The 11,278-nt window shown below is 32.0% G+C and overlaps 2 protein-coding genes and 1 long non-coding RNA gene across 3 annotated transcripts in view; 2 read left to right on the forward strand and 1 right to left on the reverse strand.

Moving 5' to 3' along the window:
• LOC111716971 (uncharacterized) overlaps positions 1–1,202 on the forward strand; it is a 2,139-nt gene extending 937 nt beyond the window's left edge. The window contains exon 2 of the mRNA XM_023492487.1: positions 1,194–1,202. Coding sequence (XP_023348255.1) covers positions 1,194–1,202 — 9 coding nt within the window. The remainder of the gene's footprint in view (positions 1–1,193) is intronic.
• A 358-nt stretch (positions 1,203–1,560) lies between these two features.
• LOC111716970 (uncharacterized) lies at positions 1,561–5,759 on the forward strand. The gene is made up of 3 exons (XR_002768640.1): positions 1,561–1,602; positions 2,103–2,178; positions 3,648–5,759. It is a non-coding gene; the product is annotated as an uncharacterized LOC111716970 (long non-coding RNA).
• Positions 5,760–6,380: 621 nt separating this feature from the next.
• LOC111716974 (nucleolin 1) lies at positions 6,381–10,832 on the reverse strand (the record flags this gene model as incomplete). Its single annotated transcript, XM_023492489.1, is given in 3 exon segments — positions 6,381–7,817; positions 9,146–9,262; positions 10,751–10,832. Coding segments are annotated over 3 exon segments (1,494 nt in total). The 3' UTR covers positions 6,381–6,521.
• Between the last annotated feature and the right edge of the window lie 446 nt (positions 10,833–11,278).

The following is an 11,278-nucleotide window of genomic DNA, read 5'->3' on the forward strand; positions in this document are numbered from 1 at the left end:
AATTAATCAATTATAGATTTTACTAACCTTTACATTAATTAAACTAACCATTGCATTAATTAATCAATTATAGATTTTACTAACCTTTACATTAATTAAACTAACCATTGCATTAATTAATCAATTATAGATTTTACTAACACTTAACATTAGTTTAACTAACCATTGCATTAATTAATCAATTATAGATTTTACTTACCGTTAACATTAGTTTAACAAACCATTGCATTAATTAATCAATTATAGATTTATCTAACCTTTACACTAGTTTAACTAACCATTGCAATAATTAATCAATTATAGATTTTACTAACCGTTAACATTAGTTTAACTAACCATTGCAGTAATTAATCATTTATAGATTTTACTAACCTTTATATTAGTTAAACTAACCATAGCATTTATTAATTATTTATAGATTTTACTAACCTTTAACATTAGTTTAACTAACCTTTACACTAGTTTAACTAACCATTGCATTAAATAATCAATTATAGATTTTACTAACCTTTAACATTAGTTTAACTAACATCTACATTAGTTTAACTGAACATTGCACTAATTAATCAATTAAAGATTTTACTAACCGTTAACATTACTCAAACTAACCATTGCATTAATTAATCAATCATAGATTTTACTAACCTTTATATTAGTTTAACTAACATTGCATTGATTAATCAATTATAGATTTTGCTAACTTTTACATTAGTTCAACTAACCATTGCATTAATTAATCAATTATAGATTTTACTAACTTTTACATTAGTTTAACTAACCATTGCATTAATTAACTAATTATAGATTTTACTAACCTTTACATTAGTTTAACTAACCATTGCATTAATTAATCAATTATAGATTTAACTAACCATTAACATTAGTTTTACTAACCTTTACATTGGTTTAACTGAACATTGCATAAATTAATCAATTATAGATTTTACTAACACTTAACATTAGTTTAACTAACCATTGCATTAATTAATCAATTATAGATTTTACTTACCTTTAACATTAGTTTAACTAACCATTGCATTAATTAATCAATTATAGATTTTACTAACCGTTAACATTAGTTTAACTAAACATTGCATTAATTAATCAATTAAAGATTTTACTAACCTTTACATTAGTTCCACTAACCATTGCATTAATTAATCAATTAAAGATTTGACTAACCTTTATATTAGTTTAACTAACATTGCATTAATTAATCAATTATAGATTTTACTAAACTTTACATTAGTTTAACTAACCATTGCATTAAATAATCAATTAAAGATTTTACTAACCTTTACATTAGTTCAACTAACCATTGCATTAATTAATCAATTATAGATTTTACTAACCTTTAACATTAGTTTAACTAACCTTTACATTAGTTTAACTAACCATTGCATTAATTAATCAATTAAAGATTTTACTAACCTTTAACATTACTCTAACTAACGTTTACATTACATTTTATCTAACCGTTCATGAACGGAATGAAAACTGTGTCCAGTCCTATTATTGAGACCTAGTTAAAGAACTGTGATTATCGTTCAGTTCAGATTTAGAAACAAAGCGGGAAAGTACAAACATACAATTAACATTAAGGTGAGTCATTCTTTTTTTAAAAAAAAGCTATTTTGAAGAGTCAAACTGGAAATTTTTTAAGTTAAGTGTTAAATGTATTTAGTTCATGCGTACTTGGATTGAAAATAACTCTGATTACCAAATGTTCAATGGTTTGAGAGGAAATATAAAATTTACTCAAAAGGAATTGAGTTTTTGTAACAAACTCAAATTTTTTAATCCCTATAAAGTTTTCAAGCTAATGGTGTAAACCTTGAATATTTCAAATTTAGAATAGTTGATATGATAGAAGTCATAGTTTGAAATATAAAAGGTCTACGACATTTGGTTGCAGAGATATTAAAAATTATAGTTTGTGGCAAAAACTCAGTTCCTTTGTATAGTATACTTATTTCAATAAACTTAGAGATTTTAAAAATATTTTGAAAAATGGGATCTTTGAAGTAATTTTGGAGTAACTATGAGTAACCTGGGAAACCCTGGGTTCCCAAAATTGTCATTTAATAAAGTTTGTTCCTTAGCATGAGGATGGTGGTAGGAGGATAGTACTTGAGACAAAGCTACAGATCCTGCAGGATGATGAAATCAATTCGAGAGGTGACTTTTTCAATCAATAATTTATTGTAGATTGAGTTAAAGAATGGATTAGCTATATGAACTTATAGTTCAATATTAACTTTTGGGCGTAAAAAAATATAGAAATAAAAAAAGGAAAACGCCTAATGTGGTTTTGAATTGTTTTTTGTAATTTAATTCAATGTTTCTGTATGGTTATTTGATAAGTTTATTATGTTGAGAACAAATTGGCTGCAGGGTAGACTAGTAGAGATAAAGAAATGTTTGGGAACATGAAGGATGGTTTAAACAAAATTCTTTGGCGACAAATCACTTAAAAGTAATTCCAATTCAGAACTAAGAACTTATGAATGATCAAGAAGCAGTTGAACTACCTGTTCAACAACCAGTTACTAAGATTGTAGATCTAATTTGATCTTGGAGTCAAAGATACAAAAAAAATTTAACTATTAGCTAGTTGGAATGCATTGCTTTTCATAAATCTCTGGCTCAGCTAGTTTCCGCATTTAAAGTAAATTGATATTTACTTTAAACAAGAACAATTTTCATTTTATTTTTAAACCTCGTAGTTTGATTTTCGTTTCCTAAGAGAATTAATTTCCACATTTTTGAAAATCGTTCTGCTCTCTAACTACCAGAATATATTTAACCAGTTATATAACTAGTACACAAGTATTGAACACGAGTAGAATACAATAGAATACAAGCCTGCAATCCTGTAAACCAATATGCAGTTGTAGACACGAATACAGACAGCTTTCTCAAAACCATATTTTTCAGCTTTCTTTCATACCATATTCATAGATATATAAGGGAGAAAGCTCATTGAGCTTTCTCTATTATAGAAGGGGAATAATAATAACAATGATAATACAAAAAATAATAATAATCATAATAATAATCATAATAAGAATAATAATAATAATAATAATAATCATAATAATAATAATAATAATACAATAACAATATTTTCCATTGTTTAGGCTGCATATATGTGTATACCACTTTTATAGTAAAACCCCAACAAAAAATAATTAATCTTCAAAATTAAAAACATTTCATCTTTTTCATTCTTGGTTAGGCAAAGCTATGAAGGGTACCGTTGTAAATTTTCGTTAAACATATGCTCTGGCAAGATAATTCCCTCATTTTCTAACATAAACGTAATCACAATGGAAATTTTCTGCAAAGATGGCAATGCCCGTTTCACAACGATACCATTCAAAACCTTTATATGATTAAGCAATGTCCTTTTTTTAAGGTTGATAAGTATTTAAATAGTTCGTAATTGTTTTCTTGCAGTAGAAATGCGCCAGTCACTTTTGTAGAGAAACCACAATTTTAAAAAAAATAATAATTTTTCGAAAATTTAAACATCCAAATCTAATTTATACTTGATCAGACAAATCTAATCATGGTACCGTTGTAAATTGGGTATTGCCATCTTGGCAGGGAGGCTTGGGATTGTACCTGTACAAATTATATTTTAGATGTGGAATATGGTAGTATACTGTGAGAGGAAGGCTGTGCTAGGATTGATAATTCTTCTATCAATCCTAGCATTCATCATTGGAGTTCTCATTGGACACTTCGGCTGGGGCATCCATCAACCAGTTAATTAAAGATCAATCCTAGCATTCATTATTGGAGTTCTCATTGGACACTTCGGCTGGGCCATCCATCAACCAGTTAATTAAAGATCAATCCTAGCATTCATCATTGGAGTTCTCATTGGACACTTCGGCTGGGGCATCCATCAACCAGTTAATTAGAGATCAATCCTAGCATTCATTATTGGAGTTCTCATTGGACACTTCGGCTGGGGCATCCATCAACCAGTTAATTAGAGATCAATCCTAACATTCATTATTGGAGTTCTCATTGGACATTTCGATAGGGGGATTTAGCAACCAGTTGATTAGAGATCAATCAATCAATCAACGAGTATACAAGAGATCTATCAATCATTCAACTTGTAAACTAGAGATCAATCAATCAATCAATTAGTAAACTAGAGATCAATCAATCAATCAGTAAACAAGAGATCAATCAATCAATCAGCCAGTAAACTAGATATCAATTAATCAACCAGTAATCTAAAGATCAAATAACTAGTAAAATAAAGATCTATTTCTCAATCAATCAATCAACCAGTAAACTAGAGAGTAGAAATCTATCAACCAATCAACTTGTAAACTAGAGATCAATCAATCAACCAACCAGTAATCTAAAGATCAAGTAACTAGTGCAATAAACATCTATCTCTCAATCAATCAATCAACCAGTACACTAAAGATCAAGTCATCAACCTGTAATCTAAAGATCAAATAACTAGTATACTAAAGATCTATTCCTCAACCAATCAACCAGTAAACTAGAGATCAATTAATCAAGTAATCAATCAATTATTTAGTTTATAAATTTGTGAATTTGATCCTGAAATTCAAAGTGAGACAGAAAAGTGAAAGCATGGATGACATTGGTAGTTCAGTTCTCTGTATTGACTGTTCATGTTCCAGGACATGGATCAACAAACTTTATTTATTCAGGGCTCAAAGTGAAGACGTCCCCTAGGGCCCATGAATCATGGGCCATGATGAGGAATACCCCTTTTTAACTTGATCCACTTTTCAAACATTTAATTATTGTTTTTTTGTTATGCTTTGGGTCCAGTAAACTCTGTCGAATTTAACATATTTTAAAATTAAATTTTTCAAAAATCTACTCTTATTACAATATGAAAAATATTGACGATGACAGTAATCATAGGTTTAAAGTTTGCTGACTTTTGTCGATTTTAATGAAGCCCTTAACCACAAAATAATTGTATCAGTACTAATCTGATACAGGGGTTCATTTTATTCCCAAAATAGCTGGTTTTGACCCAAACTAAAAAAATGCCCCCAACTAAAACACATTTTCAAATTCCACTAACTCATTTGCCCCCAATTGGAAAAAAATTCCGAAACTTAAATAATGTAAAATTGTCGAAATCAAATTAGAAACTGTTTTGCATACAACGCGAACCTTGTGCTAAAATGCAGGCTAATACGCCAAAGAGAACCCAATTTTTTTTACTGAATTAATTGCTATGGATCGTTGCAGAGTTAATATTTAACATCAGATGAAAATAAAGATAATATTAGTAGATTTATTTTTTTAAAGATTTATCGCCATGTATTAAGTTTTAGGGAAAAATTAATTTTAATTTTCTCTAGGAATTTTTGTTCATTCCCTAGTAACCCCCCCCTCATCCTGAAAACTTTCTTTTTTTTACACTTTGAAAAATATTATTTTTTTTTAATTGTGATACTTTTTTCATCAAGATATAGTTGAAATTCTTGCATATTTTCACCTAAAAATGTGACTGTCGAAAATTCACAAAGGTCGATACAGATTTTCTGCAGAATTTCTTTATTGTAGTCAATTGTCATAATTACTTATTTCGCAAGTTCAAGGTTGAAAATTTCAAATATACTTGTTTTCTATTTACATCTATTTTTAAACAAATAAAACGAGACTTCAATGACACATATGTGATAACGTAAGAGAATACAGCATTATATAACAAGATTGAATTAAATACAGTGTCCCAAAAAACATGACAGTATGCAGGACGACTTGAATGTCGTCTTGATTTTTGATATAATTTGCTGCGTTTATTTGTCAACCTAATTTTAAAAGTAAATTTCTAGAGATAATAATCCCAAAATTTCCCTTGTCCTGCCATTTCCAAAATGTGGTCTGCCTTTTTTGTGCTTTCAATATTGCCCGAGATATGGAGAATTTCGTTCAGATTTCTACAATTTTGCTTTTATTTAACAAAATTGAAATCTGAACCAAACTCTTTATATTTCCGGTAATATTGAAAGCACAAAAAACGCAGACCACATTTTGGAAATGCCAGGGCTAGGAGAATTATGTGATAATTGTTTCAAGAATCATACATGTTAAAGTAGATAAAAGACTAAATGTCACAAATGAACTGAAAGACGAACCCAAGGAACAGCAGTTCTTATGTTCATTTTTTACTTCTGTCAGGCAAACATCTTCTCAGGATTTAAGTATAGGGAAAGAGAGGCAGGTTATAAAAAATATTAAAATCGTTAAAATTTAGCACACAAAAAATGTTACAATGCTACACTGCTTGAATGAAATAAAATCAAAAAAAATCCTAATCCTAATTATTTTTACATCCTTGAGAAAAATTCAAAAACAAAAAGTAAATCGAAAAAATATTTATTTACATATATGTGAAATTTACGTGAATAAACAAAATGGTTTAGACTTCTTTCTAAATATAACACATGTTAAAAACCAGTACAATGCAGAGCTGTATGAATGCAAAACTTGGAACAGTGAATCTATTCATCGTCACCACCGAAAGACTTTTTCTTGTTCTGTTGTCCGCCACGATCGCCAAATCCACCTCCACCACGTCCACGACCTCCGCCTCGCCCTCTTCCACCACCACGACCTCCACTTCCCTTAGGACATTCTCTAGACATATGTCCAATTTCCTGGCAATTAAAACATTTGTCTCCACCACCGGTGGGACATTCCCGGGAGAAATGTCCATCCTCGCCACACTTAAAACATCCGCCGCCTCCACCACCACCACCTCCCCTTGGGGTCCCACCCCGTCCGCCACGTCCTGGGGTTCCGCCACGCCCTCTACCACTCCTTGGCTTGGGACAATCTCTAGAAATATGTCCTTCTTCCTGGCAGTTAAAACATAAGTTGTCTCCGCCGCCCTTAGGACACTCCCTGGATATATGTCCCTCTTCGCCGCACTTATAACATGTCATAGCTCCGCCACCGGTAGGACATTCTCGGGAGAAATGGCCTTCCTCACCACACTTGAAACATCCGCCACCTCCACCGCCACTTTCACCACCACCACGACCTCCTCTACCACCCCCACGGGGTGTTCCACGACCACGAGGAGTTCCTCGACCTCGACCACCGAATGAATTATTTCCACGATCGATGGATGTGTTTTTATTATCAACAACCTTCATTGGTTCATCTTCGTCCTCATCTTCATCTTCTGCAGCAGGTTTCTTCTCTTTCTTGCCCTTTTTCTCCGGTTTCACCTCCTCTTCTTCACTGCTGCTTGATTCATCATCGTCGGACTCTTTCTTTGCTGCTGCCTTGGCAGGTTTCTTAGCTGGAGCTTCATCTTCAGAAGATTCATCATCACTATCATCATCAGAATCCTTCTTTGCTGCAGCCTTGGCAGCTGGTTTGGCAGCCTCCTCTTCAGAAGATTCTTCGTCTGAAGATTCTTCCTTCTTCGCAGCTTTCGTTGCAGCCTTTACAGCTGGCTTAACTTCTTCCTCCTCATCGGAAGACTCTTCAGAAGATTCTTCCTTCTTAGCAGCAGCCTTAGCGGCTGGTTTATTAGCTGGTTTTGCCTCTTCCTCTTCGTCGGAAGATTCCTCATCAGAAGATTCTTCTTTCTTAGCTGTAGCCTTGGCAGGGGTAGCTTTTGCTTTCACTGGCGCTGTTTCCTCACTGTCATCACTGTCATCATCTGAAGATTCCTCTTCACCGTTCTGTTTCCCGTTGACGTGACCGTTGGTTCCGTTAGTCTTAGCTTGTCCATTGACTGCAGAGGTTTCCATCTCTTCGTCGCTCTCTTCTTCGGAACTGGAATCCTGAAAATAACAAATTGAATAAAGGATAACATAAAAATTGGATGATAAATAAAAAAACATAAAAATTGGATAATAAATAAAACCGAGTTTTAAAGGGGGGGGCCACAAAACGTATTACTCTCCGGAAAATTTAAACAGTGTTTAAACATAACNTTTCAGATTAAAGTCATGACAAACTTTTTTGATTTTTTAAAAGTATTTTTAAAGTCGCAACAAAATTAAACAAAAAAGTTCGCTTGGAGTAATTAAATTTAATTTTTAGTTAGATTGAGTAGATCAGATAATTTAGCACTAAGTAAAGATAGTTCCTTCCATCTTGCACAAGATACAAGATAAGATACAAGATAATTTTAGTAAATGTGAATTGTATTTCAGAACGGGTTTTATCCCCACAGAACTTTATCAAATTAAGTAGTATAGTAAAATTTGTTTAATTAGGACAGAACACGAAAATTAAAGTACGACAACTTAATATCATTTAAGGGAGTGTTCGCGAAAAAATAAAGGGGGGACAGGTTTACGGCAAAAAATAAGCACTTTTGATAGCTACTGATCTTACTACTGTTGCGTCTATAAAGCGAAAATTGTTAAAAACGACGCATGCTGAAGAATTTAGCGTCCATACAAATTCAGAAAGTTGCAACATTCAAATATCAGATCATGAAAAAAATATAAAATATCGACTAAATACGAACGCATCGAAAAACTATCGGTGATTATAGGTGTAATATCTGAATGATTTGTTTCGAATTAACTTAATTTTTTTCTCGATCAGAGTTGAAAGTTACAACTTTATGAATTTGTATGGCCTCCTATGTTCTTCAGTATGAGTAGTAACAACAATTTTCTCCTTGTAGACGCAACAAGTCAGATTAGTAGCGATCAAAGGCACTTATTTAATAGTAAGCCTTTAGCCCTTTCCATTTTTCGCAAACACTCCCTTTTTCATTTTTCGCAAACACTCCCTTTAAGGCTTTTCATGTAAAGTTTAAGTTTTAAATTGCTACCCTCTGTCAAAATCTTCCCCTCCCGTTACAAAATAAAAAGAGTGCAGTAAATTAAAACCCCTTGCGTTTAATTTCAATTGACAATGCAATGCCCGATTCACATAGAATTACTTAAAACCTACAGGAGAACACTTCTGTGGAAGATATGGTCGTTTCACCAGCTTTTTAGGCGTAAGATCTATATTGATTTCGCGTTGCAGGATGAAGTTGAGTAAAGTTTCGGAATTAAAAAATATATGCCAGCCTTACTACATCAGGTATTTCCCTCTATAAATATAGCGTCACTTACTTAAAGCCAGCTTTTTTAAACGAAATATTTACCTTCTTTGCTTTCTTCGCTGAAGATCCATTCTCAGAAATTTTCCTTTTTCCTGCTTGGACTGAGAACACTATCTCCTTCAAGCCTGGAGATCCGACAGGTAGAGCTTTAGGTTTGACCTAAATAGAATTGAATGTTAGGGCAGCGTTCACAATGAATTTTAAATTTAAAACTGATAAAACGCTTTAATACAATTTCATTCTATGGTTTTTAATCACCAAAATCAAATTTAAACTTGTTAATTCAGGGAGTGTATATTTACACGGTGAATTCAGAGGCCGTTTCTTGCATGAACTACATTTGTCATAGAGTAATAAAACGAAGAGGTAAAAAGCATAGCTCAGACGTACACAACCGACCTCCCTAATCAATTAATAGAGCGGTCGATTGTATGCATCACGATATGTTCACGTATCTAACGCAGTACACTTGTATAGAGTTGTCGTATTTCTGAAGGATTTTATGTAGATATTTGAATATTAGTATTGATAATTAGATAGACACTTAATATGGATTTTAAACACAGGATCGCAATACATTCAAGTTAAGTTGTTTGTTTATTTGTTTTTGACTAAATATTGCATCGTAAAAAAGTACAAAAACAATTATTCTTGTAAAATTGCGAGTTTTTTCAAAATACCAAAAAATGTGCATGGTTAGACCTTTAAGGTAGTGAGGCTCCAGAGAATATCCTTCAAAAGTTGCATTTGCTCAAACCATTTTTAAGAAGGATATGTCAGGGGAAAAAAGACAAGAAAAATGCAACTACATCATCGAATTCTCTTTAAAAAAAAAAAAGTAAATCTAAAAATTGGTCAATTCCATAAATCCCCCTTAGAAATACGATCACTCTATATTCAAGTGTACAGCGTTAGATACCTTAACATATCGTGATGTACACAACCGACCACTATTATTTAATTAATAGGGAGGTCGGTCTCAGCTAAACTTTACCTATTCGTTTTATTACTCTATGACATTTGTCGACAACTTGACGTCTCCTATATTGGTCGTCAAATGTACGGAGAAATATCTATCAAATAAGAATTTTGCACGAGACATCTAGCGGCCAACATATCGTTCCCGAAGTACGTGAACTACACGACCACTTTCCATGGAGAACGGGCTCAGGGGTGTATATTCCCGTAATATTTCTTTCTTTTCACTGAATAGGAGGAAATTGAATTGGGAAGATGAATATAGCTTCAGGAAAAAATAAACATCAGATTGAAAATAAAATTCTTAAATTTATTTAATATATTAAATAAGATCTTAATACCTCAATTACTTTTCCAAATAACAAATTACGATGTTTGAAAATTACACTGTAAATACATGTTAAACTGTAGACTGCAAGATTGAAATAATTCATTAAAATCTAGATGAAAAAACAACGCACAAACAAACAAATCATGGATTAAATAGAAAAAATTTGGTTTCACAAGAGAATCCCCCCCCCCTAAATAGGACAAGAAGTTGCATAACATATATTTTGTGATATTTCAACGCAAGATTAAGGAAATTTCTGGACTTAAACTATGGTAAGGAAATGAGGAAATTTATCGCGATTGAATTTAAGATTTTAACTCTTAACAAGTTTTGCTCACCTCTTTCTTGAATTTATCTGCGATCTTGGATCCAATACTTGTTAGGTAATCATATACAAGGGAATTAATCTGGTCCGCCATTCTAGAAAAAAAAACATTTCTTAAATACCGCAATTTAAGATTTTTGATAAATTTTTACTAATTATAAATAAAGTTCAAATGTTTAAAAGTTGAGATAAATTTAAACTTTCATCAAAGTTGAAGAATGGGGGGAGGGGGATAATTTAGATACTATGACAAATCATGTTTCTGTTAATTAGATACAATTAGGTTGTTATGATGAATGCTTTCTTAATTCTATTACATTTCATTCATTTTTTCTTCCAACTTCAGACGAAACGTCAATTACTAAGTTAAATTCCAGATCTCAGAATTAATAAATGTAACTTGTCTAAATTTAAGGTCCGTCCTAGTCAACGATTTTTGGACTCAAAAATAATATAAGTTTTGATTCAAAACATATCAGAGTTGTGTTTATTTAACAGATAATTTCCTGGTATACGATTTTTGGACCCCCCCCCTCCTCCT

The sequence above is a fragment of the Eurytemora carolleeae genome, unplaced genomic scaffold, assembly GCF_000591075.1.
Source record: "Eurytemora carolleeae unplaced genomic scaffold, Eaff_2.0 scaffold2282, whole genome shotgun sequence".
Lineage (NCBI taxonomy): Eukaryota > Metazoa > Arthropoda > Copepoda > Calanoida > Temoridae > Eurytemora > Eurytemora carolleeae.